This window comes from Hemiscyllium ocellatum, chromosome 10, assembly GCF_020745735.1.
Source record: "Hemiscyllium ocellatum isolate sHemOce1 chromosome 10, sHemOce1.pat.X.cur, whole genome shotgun sequence".
NCBI lineage: Eukaryota > Metazoa > Chordata > Chondrichthyes > Orectolobiformes > Hemiscylliidae > Hemiscyllium > Hemiscyllium ocellatum.
The window spans coordinates 95,397,839-95,417,996 of NC_083410.1; the positions used below are offsets into that span (position 1 = coordinate 95,397,839).

At 38.9% G+C, this 20,158-nt stretch overlaps 1 protein-coding gene across 2 annotated transcripts in view; it reads right to left on the minus strand.

Annotated features, from left to right (window-relative positions):
• Nucleotides 1-2,952: 2,952 nt before the first annotated feature.
• LOC132819863 (zinc finger and BTB domain-containing protein 2-like) overlaps nucleotides 2,953-20,158 on the minus strand; it is a 34,664-nt gene continuing 17,458 nt past the window's right edge. For both annotated transcript variants that reach the window (XM_060831768.1, XM_060831769.1), the window contains 2 exons: nucleotides 7,644-7,825; nucleotides 2,953-7,275 (listed from right to left, as the gene is read on the minus strand). In XM_060831768.1, coding sequence (XP_060687751.1) covers nucleotides 5,877-7,275; nucleotides 7,644-7,816 — 1,572 coding nt within the window. In that variant the 5' untranslated portion in view covers nucleotides 7,817-7,825 and the 3' untranslated portion in view covers nucleotides 2,953-5,876. The remainder of the gene's footprint in view (nucleotides 7,276-7,643; nucleotides 7,826-20,158) is intronic.

Below are 20,158 nucleotides of genomic sequence, written 5' to 3' on the forward strand. Positions count from 1 at the left end.
GCCTGGTGCCAACAGATCTAAAATGTAGGGTGGAGAGAGAGAGCTAACAAGACAGAAAACATACCTGATCTCAGCCTTAATCTACTAGCTGCAGATCCATGACTGTATTGCTAAGAATGACCACTGCAGAGTGCTTTTGGAGACCAAAATTCTTCTTTCATATAATAGTGCTGCAAACACAATAGTGCTAAATGGGGGGTGGGGGGAAAGTGGGGCGGAAGTGGGAAGAGAGAGAGACTTTGAACAGATCTAGCATCCTAAGATGGGGCATCCACGAGTCACAATGGGCCAGCAACAGCAGCAGAATTTTACTCCAGTATAATCTGCAACCTCTTGTAATCAGCCATTACCATCAAACCTGGGGGTAAAAAGAGGTCTGCAGATGCTGGAGATCACAGCTGAAAATGTGTTGCTGGTCAAAGCACAGCAGGCCAGGCAGCATCTCAGGAATAGGGAATTCGACGTTTCGAGCATAAGCCCTTCATCAGGAATGAGAGAGAGTAGCCAAGCAGGGTAGCCAAGCCTGCTTGGCTACTCTCTCTCATTCCTGTTGAAGGGCTTATGCTCGAAACGTCGAATTCCCTATTCCTGAGATGCTGCCTGGCCTGCTGTGCTTTGACCAGCAACACATTTTTCAGCATCAAACCTGGGGATCAACCCTGAATTGATCGAGTGCAGGAGGGCATGAAGAGCATCAAGCATACCTTAAAACAAGGTATCAATCCAGTAAAGTTACTAAATAGGACTACTTGTGTGTCAAACAGCATAAGCAGCAAGTGATAGAGCTAAGCAATCCCACAACCAACAGATCAGATCACAACTCTGGTCTTGCTACATCTGGTCATGAATGGTGGTGGACAATTAAACAACTCACTGGAGGAAGCAGCACCCACGAATATCCCCATTCTCAACAATGGGAAGAGACCAACACTTCAGTGTAAGAGAAGGCTGAATCATCTTCAACCTTCAGCTAGAAGGGTCAAGTGAATGATCCATCTCTGCCTTCTCCATTAGTCCCCAGCATCACAAATGCCAGTTTTCAGTCAATTCAATTCACTCCACAGGATAACAGAAATATGCAAGCCTTTGCCATCAATGTCATATTTGATCATGTGTGGCATCAAGGAGCCCTGGCAAACTGGAATCATTGGGACTCAAGGGCAAACACACCACTGGCTGGAGTCATACTAAGTACGTAAGAAGATGGTTGTGGCTGTTGGCGATCTCAAGGACATCTCTGCAGGAGTTCCTCCGGGTGGTGTCTTAGGCCCAACTATCTTCAGCTGCTTCAATGATCAGAAATGGGGATATTTGCCAATGACTGCACACTGTTCAGCACCATTCATTATTTCTCAGATACTGAAGCAGTCCATTTTGAAATGCAACAAGATTTGGACAATATCCGGACTGACCTGACAAGTAGCAAAGTAACATGTTACAAATGCAAGGCAATGAGTATCTCCAATAAGAGAAAGAGAAATTAACCACCATCTTCTGACATTCAATGGTATTACCGGGTATCACTGAATCCCCGTTATCCACATAGGAGACTACTACTGACCAGAAAATCAAAAGGATTTGCCCTATAAATACAGTTGCTACAAGAACAGGTCAGAGGTTAAGAATACTATAGCAAGCAATTCACCTCCTGACTCCTCCCAAAGCCCATCCACCAGGCAAAAGTCAGAAGTGTGATGGAATACTCCCCACCAATCTGGATGGGTGCAGCTCCAACAAAACTCAAGAAGCTTGGCATCAGCCAGGACAAAGCAGCCTGGTTGATTGACATGGTATCTACTCCCTTCACAAGCAATGTTTACAATCACAGAAATTTGCCAAAGATTGTGAGACAGCACCTTCCAAATCCATGACCACTTCCATCTAGAAGGACAAAAGCAGCAGATGCATTGGAGCACTGCCACCTTCAGATTTCCCTCCAGGCCACTCACCACCCTGACTTAGAAATATGTCACATAGATTGTAGCTGTGCAAGAAGCAGCTCACCAACATCTTTTCAACAGCAACTAGGGACAGGCAAATAAATACTGATCAGCCAGTGACATCCACACCCCAAGAGAGAATAAAGGAAACACAGGTCTGAAGATTTGGTTACAAAAGAATTATTTTGAGGGTGGGAAACATGAACTATTCTCTCAAATGAGGATGATCACAACAGGCTGATACTTTGGATGAAAGTTTCTCCAGAGGTCCACATACCTTTGTTCTGCCACAAAGGATCCTTCTAGTTTTTAAATCAGCATTAGGAAAAAACTCAAAATTAATGAACCAGTTGAGGGTTAAGAAATGAATAGTTGTTAGAGAGAGAAAAACACAGGATTAGAAACATACGCGATTTTAGTTCTTAACTTCCAATTTTATGTCTAACTTCTATTTGCATTTGGTATTAAATTAGGAGAGATATAGTGAGAGCAGAACTGGCAGCTCAAAGTTACAGGATAGCTTAGCTAAGTTGTTCATTTAAATGGCAGGTGAAAAAAAAAACATGTTCATACTACAATAATTGAGTGAAAGCCACAGAGTCATATAGCATAGAAACATGCTCTGTTCGCTGGTCAGCTAAAGATGAACGTCTTAGTGGACAAAATGCTTAATGTGTTTAGCCATTGCACAGCAGCACCCAAAGCACCATGAGCAGAAGGCAGACAGAATATTAATAAAACTTCATTTGCTCTCAAAGTATACCTTGAATGTGACATCCACTGCAGTGGGGCAAGGATATCATTTCTCCAGATAGATGAATCCTGATGAATTTCAAACACTTATCTTAGAATCCTGAAATACCATTCCAGTCATTATTCACTTGTGGGAAAGGCAGAATTAGATAAGAAACTGTACTTATCATGGACAAACTATGTACTGCAGAAAGATTTGAGCAAGACAGTACAACAATATTTCCAGTTCCTACCAAGCTCGTTTTATTCAAGTCTTTGGTATTGGCAGCGTTGTATTATACATTATACATATTGACTAACAAAATTTTTGACTGTAACAGAAAAGTTGCAGCATGGAATCAAGACAAATACAGGTGCAATGTGTATTCAGTTTGTGTATTTAGGTCTTAAACAAGTCATTGAAAATGTAAGGCTCAAGTTTAGAGCTGTGGCTTAGTCAACAAGACATACACAACTAAGCTGTAGTCTATTACTGTATACAGCAAGGATAAGGATTTTTCATGTATGCTTTGTCAAATAAGGCTTCCAACTAAACAGTGAACTGGTTAGCTTTCAAGCAGCAAATTAAAAGTTACACAAAAAAGGCAGCACTGTACAATGCATTTCAAATTCTTACAATGTTGGTAAGGAGCGCGACTGCAGATTACATCACAAGAAAATAATGCTCCAAAACACCTGCAATTTGAAATTCAAGTAAAGTTTGACTGCCATTATCAACATATTAAAAAATACGATTAGAAAATCTTAAAAGATCTATAGGGGGCCAAAAGAAGCATTTATTTCCCCAATTAAACTGGTCAACTTCAATTTGATTTGGTCAAGAATGTTATAGTGTATTACTTATTCTTCATTATAACAAAGGAATGTACTTTCCTCATGTGGGACTCGTTTTACAAGACTAAATTACAGTATATTCTCTTTTGAAACAAACCTTACAAAATACTGATTAAAAAAAACTACATTTTATTTGAATTTTAATGCAAATAATAGCTTTGACACTGAGCATCATGGTTACGCTTTATGTATTTTAAGGCAGTTGAACTTTATTTCAAATATTGATTTTAAGTCTATACGAAACTTGTAACAACAAAGCAATTTACATACATTATTTCTCAATCTCATTAACATGTTTTAGCATTTTAAATCTGAAAGTAATACGTTTGTATATCTCTGGGGGATTTACTGAGCAATAAGTGGTTAAATAACTATATAGACAAAACGACAAATAATAAAATAGTAAAACAAAACATATTGGGGTTCAATGCTTCTTGTAACACTAGCATTTATAAGTAACAATTCCAAATGTACCAACCTGGTGTACCCTTTCATAACCTATTGGTAAAATTAGTCATTTTGTTTGAGTATCATGTTTATTTATGTGTACTTCAGACAGTGGTTTTAGTGAATGTTTACAATAACAGCACTTAACACTATTGGTACTAACTAATCCAACTAGTATAGTACTGAATTGTGCTAGTATCACTCTAATCTGCAAATAAAAACTGTCTAATTGTAAAATAAAATGAATTTTAAGAAAATACTTTTTATCAATGTAACAGGGCATTAAGGAAATTCTGTCACTTTTGCTCCAAATTAGTTCAATGTGGTGCAATGCAACTTTGTGCGGAGAAGTAAATTTCCACATGAATAATACAGGGCAAGTGCTGACATTGTTGGTACATGTGAACTTTTAGTAAATATTTCTGAAGCCAAATGTGACAGCTTATTTTTGCAGCAGAGATCTCCCTTCCCCACCCCATCAGACAGCAGTGTTACTGCAATTTTGGTTTAAAACAGATTACAAATTTTCAATGATAAAGGATAGATGTTTTTAAGGGATCCTATCTTCAACTTTTAATTTTTCCAGTATTTATTAAAAAATCTAAAATGTATAAAAGACATACAACACAATAAATAATGCAATTACTATTTCTGTAAAACAAGTTACAAATACTACTACTGTATTTTGAAGTCAGCATGCATAGGTGTACTCTGATATCCCCCCCATTCCCACATCTTGAAAGCAAATTATACACACATGTCAAGGAGCAAATTGTAAATAAGTGAGGTAAAAGTGATATTCAGATTTACACTGAACATTTAAAAACAAGATTATGCAAGTGAGTAGGGAAGAACGTGGAGCACCAGAGCACTACTTTGTTCTATCACACTGGAAAACGGGTCTCAAATATCTAATAAAATTTCCAAAATGTGAGCAATTTGTATTTAATACTATATCAAACAAGTTCTATCTATAAAATACCTTTCATATATATATATATGATTCACTCATTAGAAGGGCATTCTAGCTGACATAGGAGTTACTGCAATACCTTCACCATTCCAGGTTCTTCTTTTGCTAATAACAATAACATAATTGTTATTCAACAAATTAGTCATATGCCGACTTCACCCAGGGTATACCCATACTCTGGATTCATTGTTGGCTCAGCAATGCCAATGCTCTGTCTATGATTCATTATTTGCGAAATATACTACCAACAGTTGGGATATGCTCAGTGATTAGCTGACAATTAGTGAAGCATAACAACATTTATCAACAGCTCTTACATCTGAGAGAACAGGAGTTTTATTTAATCACAAAATGTGAACTGCTGCACTGTGACCCCTTGAAACGGTCAGTCGCCAATGCTTAATTCAAACCAGGAAACTTTTAGTTTGAGTACACATCCATAGAGCTCAACAGGTGTTTATTCGTTTCTTTGAGACTGTAGTTGGTTCAGGGAGGCTGAGCAGAAAGTGGCCTGGTGAGGCATATAAATATCATGATGTAATAACTTCTTTGCATTTGGTACAGCGTGATTTAATTTCCTACTCAATCTATTTTGCAAAGTATGTAGCTATCAGGCAACACCAGTACAAGTAAAGAACAATGCACATCGGTTTCTTTTATATTAACCTAGTCCTGAAGCAGCTCATGATTGACAGGGGCTAGTCTGAATTCTAGTGCAAACACTGACTGATACAATGATGCCACCTGAATTTTCATTTTAAAAGTAACAAGATCCTTGGATAAACGAACGACATGCTTTTACCAGAGAAGAAAGCTTAGATCTAATTTAGAAAATAAACTTTTAACATCCTTATATCTAAGAACTATCATCGGTTTTAAATTGTACATTATAAGAAACACATGGAAAAGTGTGTAAATGAACAAAGTTTTCATTCCACTAAAACGGCTTGACCATCTTCCACGTTATGCACGGTTTCTGACAATGACTGGCTCACTTCTGTCACTTCGCAAGCTTCTGAAGAGCCTTCCCCTTGAATTGTTGGTTGGCCTTCCATCAAAACAAAGGTATCAGAGTTCTGGTTTTGACATGAATGCCGAACAGCTTCACTAGCAGTTGAGAAGCTTTTATCACACAGATTGCACTTGTACGACTGGTTTGATTGGTTTGTTGCTAGGTACACTGGATCCATTAGTGACTGGCTCGTTTCTTCAGAAGAACCTTCAGTAAGCATTGCTTGCTTATTATCCACCATCATATAGGTATCAGAATTCTGGTTAAGGCACACATGCCTGGCAGCCTGGTTGGCTCTACAGAATGTTTTATCACAGGTACTACACTTGTATGGCTTGCCAGTGTGAATATACATATGCTCTCGCCAGTGACTTTTCTGGATGAATTTACGTCCACAAATGGAGCATTCATATTTTCGCCTTTTCACTTCCCTATCTTGATCCCCTAGCTCTATGTTGTCAATGTCTGCAATGTCTGATGGGGGTGGTGTTTCGGCTTGTAGTTGGCCATCTGCCATTGGTGAATCATTTTTCTGCTGTAGTTCGCCATCACTAATTACTTCTGCTTCAGGTATTTCCTCAGGATCTTTTGAAGGTTTCCCAGGCTCTACCAATTGGCCTAGCATATTCATTCCTGCTGGGTTGGTAACTGGAAGAGACATTCCTGTGTGGAGCTGCAGGTGCTCACGTAGGCTGCTTCGTAGAGTGAACCTTCTGCCACAAAGATGACAGACATAAAACTTGGGAAAACCACTGTTCCTTTTCATAATACTGGGTTTAACATGAGCTATTGCATGTATTCCTGGCTGCCCATCTAATAGAGGGATATTTTCACATCGTTCTTCAGCCGTTGGAGGACCAGCTGCAGAGATCAAGCCTTGTTGTGTACCTAAAGCCGTTGCAGATGACTGCCCAATCTGTTGAGACGGCTGAAGCATCTGTGCACCCTGGGGATGCTGCTGGTTAGCTTCTGCACCTCGTTCTTGCTCCATCCGAGAAGGATGAGCATGTGACCTGGGCTCTCGACAAGACTTTTCTGCTGCTGATAACCTACTCTGAGGTGTGGTTTGATTATCTGCAATCTGGATGCCATATAATGATGATGTCCAAGCAAAAACCTGATCAGGACGAGGAACCGCTCCGTGGCTGGCTAAGCTGGCTTCCTGTACCAGTGGGTATGCATGCAGGAACTTAATTCCCTGCTCGAGACGGACAGGATCAATAATCTGGGGAGCCATTTTCCCGGTGTACATTAAATGCAGGAGGTAGCTAAAGATATCTGGCTGAATATCAGTTGGTTTCAATCGGACACAGTCACTGTGAAAATATATTTTAAAATACTTACAGGCTTGCAGAGGAATAAAACAAACAGAATCAAATGAACAAAATTTACAACTTTCAGAAAAGCACAGTTGAACAGGGACAGTTCAGTTACTTGGGAAAAGTGGTCTGTGGGCACAAATTAGCTTTCATGCTGCAGATGAGGAGCTAGCAGTCACATGGCTGATAAGTAAGTGCAATCAATGTCAAAATGGATCTATAGCTTTTCACATTTTAAAACATTTTCATTTTGGGACCATCTATGGGAAAAGATGATTTTAAAAAAAGGGAAAAATAAAATTGCGCTAATCAGAAAAGGCACAATATACTTTTCTTTTAAATTTTACATCAGAGTCAAGCATTACCTGGTTTGATGAATGAATAACATTTTGAAGTAATTGGAAAAAGAGGCAAGCACAGCTTTGTGTGCTTTGAAATAGACATCACCAATAGCCACTGTGCAGTCGCACAAGAAGCCAAATTCTCGCTGTGCATTGAGTTGTTGTAGCAGGATTAGACCATGATTAGCCAGTTCCATATTTAGACCCTAGAAAGTACAAGAAAGGAACTAAATTGAATACAAAACATGTAATAACTTTTCTGATAACCCAAAGCTGCAATGCATTTGCACTCATTTCAGGAGTGCTTTATGCTACAATATAAAGATTATTTGTATATTTTAGTACTTCGTTTACATTTGCTTATATAATCTCCAGATATTATATTCAACAAGTTCTCTTTTTTTGACATGCATATGATGAAATGAACCACTTCCATTTATACTGCTTTCAGCAGTGAAAAATTGTCCAAGGCAACATACAAAGAGTTTGAAAAAAAAGTATTCTTTGTTGGAATACAACATTACCTATTCTTCAAATAATATAATCACGCATTCCATTTAACAATCCAAGTACTTTACACAAAAGTTCATTCCATAATTTTTCAAAGGATCACAAGGAAAAATTCAGTATGATTGCAAACCAGAAAGGTTACTTCCTTGACAAGTCATAGGCTGGGCTAACATGTTATTCTCCTACAAAATTTCTCCTAACAAATGGATACTTTAAAATGCAAACACAGTTGTAATATAGAACGTGTTGTTGTCAAGTCAGAATATGTGCAAGCCCCATAAACAGCAAAAAGATAATGCAAAATCACCTGTTCTAGTAGTGTTGGCTGAACCAGAAATATTAAATAAGATAAACGCAAACCCTTATACTGTTCTTCTTTTACACCCACCTGAAAATGCATATAGGTTCTTGGTTTAGTATCTCAATTGAAAATCAGAAAGAAAGTGATTTTATCATTAATAACTATCAGTGGCAATAAACCCAGATTTGTATACAATAAGTTATAAACTGTAAGGTGAATGCCTGGGAGTGGATGAATATCCAGAATAATTCATTGCTTTCCAGACTGGAGGCCTGTGACCAGTGTGCTACAAGGATTGGTGTTGGGTCCACTGCTTTTCATCATTTATATAAAATAATTTGAATATAAACATAGGAGGCATAGTTATTATATTTGCAGATGACACCATAGGTGGAGGTGTAGTGCACAGCGAAGGTTACTTCAGAGTACACTGGGATCTTGACCAGGTGGGCCAATGGGCCGAACAATGGCAGATGGAATTTAATTTAGATAAATACGAGGTGTTGCATTTTGGAAAGGCAAAATCACAGCAGGACTCATACACTTTAATTGTAAGGACCTGGAGAGTGATGCTGAACAGAGACACCTTGGAGTGCAGGTTCATAGTTCCATGAAAGTGGAGTCTCAGGTAGATAGTATAGTGAAGCCAGATTTAGTATGCTTTCCCTTATTGGTCAGAGCATTGAGTATAAGAGTTGGGAGGTCATGTTGTGGCTGCACCGGACATTGGTTCGGCTACTTTTGGAATATTGCGTGCAATTCTGGTTTCCTTCCTATCAAAGATGTTGTGAAACTTGAAAGGGTTCAGAAAAAATTCTGAAGGATGTTACCAGGGTGGAGAGTTTGAGCTACAGGGAAACGTTGAATAGGCTGGGGCTGTTTCCCTTGGAACGGAGGCGGACGGGTGACTTTATAGTGTTTACAAAATCATGAAAGGCAAGGATAGCGTAAATAGACAAGGTTTTTTTCCCTGGGGTGGGAGAGTCCAAAACTAGACAGCATAGGTTTAAGGTGAGAGGGAAAAAAAAACTTAAAAAAAGGACCTAAGGGGCAACTTTTTCATGCAGAGGATTGTGCGTGGATGAAACGAGCTGCCAGAGAAAGTGATGGAGGTTGGTACAGTTACCACATTTAAAAGGCCTCTGAATGGGTACATGAATAGGAAGGGTTGAGGGGGATATGGGTCAAATGCCAGAAAAAATGGGACTAGATTAATTTAGGATATCTGGTTGGCATGGATGAGTTGGATCAAAGGTTCTGTTTCCGTGTTGTACATCTGTCTCTAATTCAATAAATGAGCCGATAAGCTTCTTTGTAATTGTGTATTTTCATCAGTTCAGCAATTCCAGTGACCATTATTTTGCACAGGAATTGGCCAGTACAGTACACCAGTGCAAGTGAGCTAATTGAAAAACTGAACACCTTTAGAGCAGTGAATTGTCTACGGCTAGTATCCGCTAAAATCATCAGGAATGAAACCCCAACTCTCTACACGATTCATAATTGCACATTTTGATTGGTATTTCATGTTGGATACTGTAACAAGGATGGTAATCACGTGTAGTTCTTTTCTATTTAGCTGCTGCCTTGTACTGTGCGTCTTGTACTTCGGATAAAAGGCACAAATAACTTGGGATTTTATCTATTATACATTCAGATACTGTTTTCCTGGGTATTTTTGAGATTTTCTGGCAAATCTGTCTACCACCTGTGTATTTAGAGCATTAGCACAGGTCACAAATTTGGACAGCACTGTCAGACATCTTGATGACTAGCTGCAACGCACATTGTAGATGGTATACACTGTAGTCATAATGCACCAGAGGTAAAAGTACTGATTGTATAAAGCAGTAGGTAGGATGCTAATCGTATGGGCTGGTGCATCCTGGATGGTGTTAGGTTTTGACTGTTGTTGAAACTACTTAGTCAAGTGAAGATTATTTGATCACACTCCCCAACTTATGCATTAAGTGGTAGAAAGGCTTTGCATCATCAGGAGATGGTTACTTGTTGCAGAATACCCAGATTTTGATCTGCTCTTGTAACAACATCAAGTGATTCAGTTAAGCTCCTGGTAGATCTTGCTACATTAAGGAAAGAACTGCTTAATAATCTGAGCAGTTGCGAATAGAACTGGACATTCACCAAACACGCATCTTATTCCTGATCCTATAATGAATGGAAAGTCACTGATGTAACAGATGAAATTGGTCAGGCCTAGGAACAACCTTGAGGAACACCTGCAGTAATGCCCTGAGGCAGAAATGATCAGCCTCTGAACATCCTGTCGGGTTACAAATCTATTCAGTGAAGTGTCTCCTTTCCTGCCACCTCTCCCACTCCCAGCAATTTACAGTTAATTTTACTGCAGCTTTGATGTCACAATTGGTCAAACGTTGTTATGATATAAAAGGAGAGTCACTATCGCCTTACCTCGAATTCAGCCCTTTTCGTGTTTGAAACAAAGCTATAACGAGGCCTGCAGCTGAGAGGTCTTGGCAGAAGACAAACTTAGCATCGATGAGCAAATTTCAAGCCTAACTTCAAAGCATTTTTGATTACCCAGTCCATCATTTTGAGATCCATTGTTAGAAAATTAATCAATAATTGGTTGGATTGGATTTGTCCTGCAATTTAACCTGGACAGTGTTCCATTTTATTAGGTGGTGAAGTGCTGAAGCTGACGTATTCTCTGGGCCTGTAGCTGTTGCTGTATTAATTTCATTGGTATTATGTGGAATGTACTGATTTAGCTTAAGGCTACCTTCAGTGATGGTAGGATCCTGAGAATAAGATCTGCATGGCTAAAGATGTTTGCAAATTTTTCAGCTTTTGCGGCTGGATTCTGCCATCCTTGATGATGGGGATTTTAAAAAATTACATGTTCACGGAATGTGGACGTCACCGGTGAGGCCAAAATTTATTGCCCATTCCCAACTGTCCTTGAAAAAGGTGGCGGTGAGCTGTCTTCTTGGGGTAGAAGGACATTCACAGTGCTATTAGGGAGGGAGTTCGAAGATGTTGATCCAGTAACTGTGAAGGAACAGCAATATAGCACCAAGTCAGGATGGTGTAAGGAGTGGGGGGAAACTTGGAAGTGGTGATGTTCTTTTACATCTGCTACCCTTATCGTTTAGAGGTGGTGAAGGTTGCAGTTTTGGAAACAACTATTAAAAGGAGTCTTGGCGAGTTTCTGCTCATGGAACAGTCAGTACTCCAGAGGTTTGATCTGATGCCGATTTTGGGATTACTGAACTGTCTACATAAAAGTGCTTTTGTTGTTCAGCATGCATTTTATAGCTTCAGCAAGTTGGCACTTCTCTAGCATGTTGCTTTACACCACTTAATGTACCAGAATTCATCCCCAGGCTCCTTGCATTCAAACAGCGACAACCAGGAGAACATAACCGAAATGTTTCATACTATGATAGTACAAATTGTGTTTGATTTGAAAAGGGTTAACACTTTTGTTTATAGGAATATTGTTCAAATGCATTAAAGCAATCATCTAAGATCATAAAGTATTTTTTAGACAGTGAATCACAAAACATACTATGGATGGTATGAGTCAAAATTATTGCCTGTCCTTTAGAACTGTAGTGAAAAATATATTTTTGGAATCACTAGTGAATCTCACTGGATTCCTATTGACTTTAGGCACCCTGATGAATATTTTTGGTGCAACAACTGTAGGTCTTTAAATAATACTATTTAAAATATGGCCATACACAGCCTTCAAGTTAAAAACTTAAATAATTGAAAGCAAAGAAACAGACATGACTGAAAATGTTAAATATGTTAGTCAATAACTATGGGCAGGACAGATTAGGTAACGTCTAAGTCATAAACTCTTCCAAAGATTTCAAACATTTTTAGTTTTTGCTCAAAATAGTTCAGTTCAAATTTGTGTTTACAATAATAACTATACAAGATTGCGTGTGTTGACTGGGCAACGATATCTTTGGTTTTGCATAATTTGGTTACAGAACACAGACTTAAAATGAAGTGATAATTAAAATTTAGAAGTAAATAAATTCAGTATCCTAGGATCTCAATGGCAGCTTGAGGTTTGGGTTTGAGGGTAGGGAGTGGGCAGTCCAGAAATTCTTGAGCAGAAATAAAGCACACTAAGAGTAGATTGCCACATTTGGAGTGGTTTGCAGAAGGTATGTCATCTGATTTAAGAGCACTAAACAGGATGGGATTGTTTCTGAGCCTGTCAAATTTCAGTTTGAAGATCAATTCCATCCATCAGGCAGGACAAGAGGAGCAGAAGCCAAACCTGGAATAACTGAAAGGAAGTGCTGGGGTCTGTATGCTTTTGTTAGAAAGGATTCAGGGGAAGTCTCAAGAAAATCGTGGTCTTAGCTTTGAGGCGGCACTCGCAGAAGGAGGACAGATTACAGTCACACTAAAGACAACAATAGAAATGGAAGTTTAGCAGGTTGCCTTGCCTGATCATGTTATCCTGCTAAACCTGAATCAAAATGCATATAGTTAGAAAATGTAGTTATACATTGACTTTAAGATGAATGTCATTCAATGCAGTTTTCTTAAGGAAGGCGATGGAACAGACAAATTACAGAAAGACTATTGATAGATAATAGGATAGTTCAACTGTCCTAAAATATGCCAGGGAGGTATCAGTATAAAAAGAAATTAGATCATAAGTTCTGAAGCTTGTACCAGTGAACTAGGTTACCAGCCCATGAAGAGGAAAGCAGTGCAGGATCAAGGTCTAAGACAGAAGTAGGACAAGTGCAGATGTTATAATGGGGGAGCATTAGAAACGATTGATTCCAATGAAACTAGTCCAAATCTAATTAGACTAACTAATGGATAAGTCTCATAAGTTGGAGATACACAACTTCAGGTGGGCTAATTTCAGTGAACTGGTAAGAGGCCTGACCAGTTAGATTTGGACCAAATGTTGGAAGGTAAGACAGTAACTGAAATTGAGGCCTCAAAAGAAATTGTTCAGGTATTTACCAAACACACACCCATGGCAGTATGGGAAGTGCATTCAAACTAGGTACAAGTGAATGGGTTTTAGGCAAGTTAGTATTAGTCCCACATGAGAACAGAAGAAAACAAAAATCACCAAGAAAGCCTATGATAAATGCCAGTTCAGTAATAGAGTATTAAACCCAAGCCAAACACAATGGAGAACTTATAAAGGAAATAACAGTAAAGCAAGCAAGAGTATATGAATGGACAAATAATAGGGAAACCAAAAGTCTTATTTATACAAAGTAAAAAGAGTAGTTGTCAAATGATGGATGGAATTATGGACTAAAAGGAAGATCCTCTTGTCGATGCGGAAGGCATAACTGAGGTACCACGTAAGTACTTTGCGTCAGCTTTACTAAAAGATACTGCCAATATCACAATTAAGGAACAGCTGGTTGAGAATTTGCATATAATAAAGGGGGAGATACTTAAAAGATTGTTGGCCCTCAAAGTAGAAAAGAGGCCTGTTTCATATGGGAGGCACCTTACATTGCTGAGGGAAGCAATGGCAAAAATTATAGAATCACTAGTCAGAACCATCCTTTGGCAGAAAAAAAGGGGTAAACACATGAAATTTAGAACAGCAATGATACAACAATCTTTAGTGACGATAATTAAAACTAATTGATAACTAATTGTTGCAAGTTAAACTTAATTGACACTTATAAAGGGTTAATAACTAAACAACAACATGGATTTGTTCAAGACAAATTGTGTTAGAGTACAGAAATCAGATTGGTAAATCTTTCACACCAATCTACCATTTAAGGAGGCAAGAGGAAAATCAAAAATTATAAACAAGTTAATCTAATATCTGTTGTTGAGGAATGAGGTAATTGAACACATTGCAAATTTCAAGGTGATTAGAGAGTGAGCCAACGTGGATTTGTAAATTGCTCATAAATGTCAGTCAACTCTTCAAAATTAAGTCACTAAAGTAGTAAACAGGGTATATATGATAGGTATTATTAATATGGACCTCCAGATACATTTGGTCAAGTGCATTATAAAAGACTGATAAACTAGGATGAAGCTAACACATCTGAAGGCAAGTTACTGAACTGGTTCAGAAATTGGCTGAACAGTAGGAGACAGAGTGGGAATAGTGAGATGGTATGCAATTTGACAGGATAAGACTAGTGATGCCTCACAAGTCTCCATCAGGGTCACTATATTAATGACATGGGCAATGGAGTTGGAAGTTAAACATTCAAATTTGCTGATGACAGGGGATAGATTGTAAGCAGTATAGATGCAAGTTCAGAATTATAAAAGAAGTGCAAATAGATTCAGTAATGGGCAAAACTCTAATAAATGAACCTCAAAATAGGTAAATATAAAGTCATCTACTTTGCATCTTAAAAAAGAACAGAAGTGCTTAAATCTGGAAAAAAGAGAGTCTGAAGTCTCCTGGGAATGCAGGTACTTGGATCATTAAAATATCATGAACAGAAAATAATCAGAAAAGCTAATGTAACACTGGTGCTCATTGCGAGAGGACTAGATTTCCAAGGGGAGAAATCATATTTCAACATTACAAAGCCTGGCTAAAACATACTAGGAATGAGCAGTTCGAGATACCACACCTTAGCCTTGGTGGAAAAAGCAATGGAGAGATTTCCTAATCAACTTGTTCAGGGATGTTATTACAAACCTCTGGAAGAGGTGGGACTTGAACTCAGGCCTCCTGACTCCGAAGTATGCACCAAAAAAGCCCACAGGAAAAACAATGTAAATTGTTAATCAAAATAATACGGATAGAAATTACACAAATTAGGATGATATGATGATTAGATTGAAGTTTTAAAGATATCAAGGGCAACAGGTGGAAATGATTTTGCTGGTTGGGGAGTTTATGACTAGAGGGCACTGTAAACATTAGAGTCAGCCTTTCAGGAGTGAAACTAGAAAATGCCACTAACACACAAAGGGTGGTAGAAGATTAGCATTCTCTCTGCAAACAGCAATTGGAAACTTAATTGTACTTATAAAGTCTATGAAACTCTATTAAAAAAGGTATTTAAAAATTATGATGCTCTAGGTATACATCACAGATCTGCCATAAACTCTGAATGGCAGACCAGGATTAAACAGCTAAGCGACCTACCCTTAGCTTGTAAGCAGGACAAATCCAACACTGCCAATTACCACCCCATCAGTCTACACTCAAACAGTAAATGATGGAAGGTGTTATTTATTGTGCTTCCAAGTCACACCTGCTGAGCAGTAACCTGCTCTTTGACAATCAGTTTGGGTTCCACCAGGGTCATCTCAGTCCCTGACCACATTACAACCTTGGCTCATAAACAAACAGAACAGAAGAAAGAAGAGACAAGAAAATTCAATAAGTGAAGTGAGACTGACAGCTCTTGACATCAGTATTTGACTGAATATGGAATTAAGAAATTCTATCAAAATCTGAAATCAATAGGAAACTGTGAAAGCGGTCTATTGGTTAGTCATAACTGGCAAAAAAGGATGATGATTGTGGTTGGAGGTCTGCATCTCAGTTCTAGATCACTTTCTACAGGAGTGTCTTGCAGTAATGCCCCAGGCCCAACTATCTTCAGCTGTTTCAAGTGGTGATATCACCAATTATTTCAGAATCTTCATCACCACTTGCAGTTCAGATACTGAAGTAGTCCATGGTTTAATGCAAGGCCAGGACATAATCCATATCTGGATTCACAACTGGCAAGTGACATTTCTGCCACACAAGTGCCAGGCATAATCATCAGTAATGAGACAGAATCTACCCAAACTCCACTCCCCATCCCCCCAACAGTAACATCACTGTATCCTCCACTATCAATATCGAAGGTTACCATTGAAAAGAAACTGAACCAGCCATAGACATACGTGGCTACAAGAGCAAGTCTGAAGTTAAGAATCCTGCAGCAAGCAGCTTAACCATTAATTCCCAACATCTATAAGATGCAAGCCTGAAGTATAATCAAAACTCTCTACTTGCCTGGATGAGTGAAGCTCCAACAACTCAAGAAGCTTGATATCATCCAGGACAAAGCAGCCATTTAATTAGCACCATATTCACAAACAAACATTCACTCCTCCCACCACCAAAGCACAGCATTAGCAATATGCCCCATCTACAAGATGTCCTGTATAAATTCACCAAGGCTCCTTAAGAAGCATCCTCCAAACCTACAATGCTACCACCCAAAATGTCAAGCATAGCCAACAGACAGGAACACTATCACCTGCAAGTTCCCTCCAGCTCTCTCACCGTCCTGATTTAAAAATATATTATTCCATAAAAAATACTAGGTCAAAACCCTGGAACTCTCTCCCTAACAGCATAATTGGTCTTAACCACAACAAATGAACTTCAGCAAGTCAAGAAGGCATCTCATTATCACCTTCACAAAGGTAACAAGGGACAGGCAGTAAATGCAATTCCAGACAGAGACACATACATTCCATGAATGAATAAACAAGAAGTTTTAGAAAAAGGTCAAAGATTTGAAGGAATCCAGATGCTTCAAGGACGTGGGTCATATTTAGTGTAGAAATTAGAGCTCTTCTTTCAATCACCCCTTGAAGTGTTAAAATTCAAAGGTTTTATAGTGAAGCAAGGAAAAAATATTTGGAAATAACCCTGCACATAAATTTAAGATAATTGACAAAAAAAAGTTAATAGTCAACATGAAGGAAAAATATCTTAAGCTTTAAATTGTAATTGTCTGGAATTCTCTGGCTGAAAAAAGTAGTGGAAGCAGATTCTTTCAAAAGGAAACTGACTAAATAATTGAAGGGGATAATACCTTAGGATTAGGGAAACAGCAAGGGATTGAGACTAAATTGGATAATTGGACAGAATCAGTGCTTTGTCCAGGTTTATAACGTTCACTTCTTAGATCCTTTGCACTATGTCTGGGTGTACACTCAAGAGCTGTAGGGACTTGGCCAGAAGGTTTGAGTTCAAGTGCCATCTAGCCTGGATAGACATCACAGCATAATTAACATTATGCTTAAAACAACTTACACCCAAGATCTTTTCTGTGCCCACTGTGCTGACGGTTCTCCAGATACTTGAATTAAGAAATTCTGATTCATGTTGAGGTTAACACTTATAGTTTTTACATAGTAAAACAATTTGTGTTGACCTGACTTTAATGCACAAGCCTTTCACATTGGGACCTGGGTTCAAATCCAACTCCAGACTGGGTGAATAAAAGTGTGCAGGCTGATGGTTCAATATGAAATGAAACTGTCAAATCTCAATGCAGCTCCTGGCAGGCAAGTGCCTTCACTGAAGCAGAACATAGACACTGAAATTATTATCCATTGTCTGCACCTGATACAAGGGTTCAAGCTGCAGGATGTTGATAGGTCACAGTACAGGAACTGTTCCTAATCTGTGATTGCTTGCTGCTGACACTAAATTATTGCTACCTAAAGAATTACCATTTGCCAAAGTAATCTACCACATTTCACTCAGCAAAAGTAATATCTTCAATTGCTTTACACTGAGAAGCAGACATCAAACAAGACGGAATTGAAAAATAGCATAAAGTTAAAAGAATGGTTGAATAAAAGTTTTTAGGAAAATCTTGGAAGGCAGGAAACAAAATAAAATTAAGTTTTTTGAGAGACATATTCACATTACTGCAGAAGCTACAGACTGGGTATTCCCATCAGGGAACAGCTAAACCAGAGTCAGACTGAGGTTGTGTAGAGATTTGTTGGGGATAAAGGAAACTTTTGTTTATTCGCTCATGGGACATATGTCACAGGATGTTGCAAACATGCCAGTAATATCTGAGTGCCTGATAAAATTCTGGAGGAGTCTAAATTTTTCTGGGCTCAACCCAAACCAAATGTATGCCATACTTTACTAGCTTCCATCCATATCCTGTAACCATAAGACATAGGAGTAGAAGTAAGGCCATTCGGCCCATCGAGTCAACTCTGCCATTCAATCATAGCTGATGGGCATTTCAACTCCACTTACCAGCATTCTCCCCGTAACCCTTAAATTCTTGATGTTACAAGAAATTATCAATCTCTGCCTTGAAGACATTTAGTGTCCCGGCCTCCACTGCACTCTGCGGTAATGAATTCCACAGGCCCCCCCCCCCCCCCACCTCTGGTTGAAGAAACGTCTCTGCATTTCTGTTCTGAATTGACCCCCGCTAATTCTAAGGCTGTGTCCACGGGTCCTAGTCTCCTCACCTAACGGAAACAATTTCCTAGCGTCCACCCTTTCCAAGCCATGTATTATCTTGTAAGTTTCTATTAAATCTCCCCTTAAATCTTCTAAAACTCCAATGAATACAATCCAGGATCCTCAACCATCCCTCGTATGTTAGGCAACCATTCCAGGGATCATCCGTGTGAATCTCTGCTGGACACGCTCCAGTGCCAGTATGTCCTTCCTGAGGTGTGGAGACCAAAACTGGACATAGCACTCCAAATGGGGCCTAACCAGAATGCATGTTAACCCTAAGAGATCCGGAACGAGGACTAAGTTCCTTTGTTCTTTAGATTTCCAAAACTGTTCCCCGTTTAGAAAATAGTCTATAACTTTGTTCTTCCTACCACAGTGCATAAGCTCACAATTTCTCACAATGAATTCCATCTGCCACTTCTTCGCCCACTCTTCTGGCCTGTCCAAGTCTTTCTACAGCCTCCTACCTCCTCAATACCACCTTTCTTTGAGTCATTTGCAAATGTAGCAACAGTGCCCTCAGTTCCTTCGTTCAGATCTTTAATGCATAACTGAATGGTTGTGATCCCAAAACTGATCCCTGTGGAACTCCACTAGTCATCAGCTACCATCTTGAAAAGGACCCCTTTATTCCCTCTCAAACAGCTGGTAACAGCCTCTTTGGTTACCTATCTAGTTATTAGTATTTGATTTTAGTATACCATTTGGCTCTATGCTTCAATTTTGATGCTGTGTCCAGTCACCTAGAATGCCTCCACTTCAGGATCCTTGCTTGCTTCATCACTCCATCTCTTCTCATTTGTTGAAACTATAATCCACATCTCCTTTTTGAGAGTTTTAAAATATTTTTCATGCCCTCCTCCTTACATTCCCTCTTCACAGCCTTCATGCCATCCAGAACTTTACAGAGTTTTTCCCACCTCCAAAAACTCGAATTGGTTCAGGGCAGACAGGAAAAAAAAATCAAAATTAACAGCATCTTCCTTTAAAATTTGTTTTGCAAATAGAGCCAAAGCATCTCAGCAAGTACTGGCTTTGCTTCCCTCCACAAAGCATCTACCCTCAACACCACCCACCCCCAACATCCTTGACAATATTATCAGCATCATGAGCTAACATATGTGTACTGAAGTTACAGAGCTCTGTCCTCCCTTTGCACTCTCCTAATTCAGGCAAATGGTTCTCAAATTATCAATTCTTGGATGAGTTCTAATTTTTTCCAAATACTACTATCAGTCTGCACCACAATCTCTACTCACTTGCCACTGTCTACTTCTCTCAACAATCTTCCAAGCTGAACCAGATTATTTTCAATTTTAGTGCTACTTTTGACCGAAGCAGTCGTTTCAATCTTTACATCTGATCATCAACAGCTCACTTCCACCATCACAACAATATTTGCCCAGCCTTATGCTCCATCACTTGCCCCACCATTAAGAGTTATGTCAGGCAAGGAGGATACAAAACCAAGCAAGTTAGTTGGAGTTAAGATACAGGCAACTCACGATCGAATAAAAAAAAAGCAAGTGC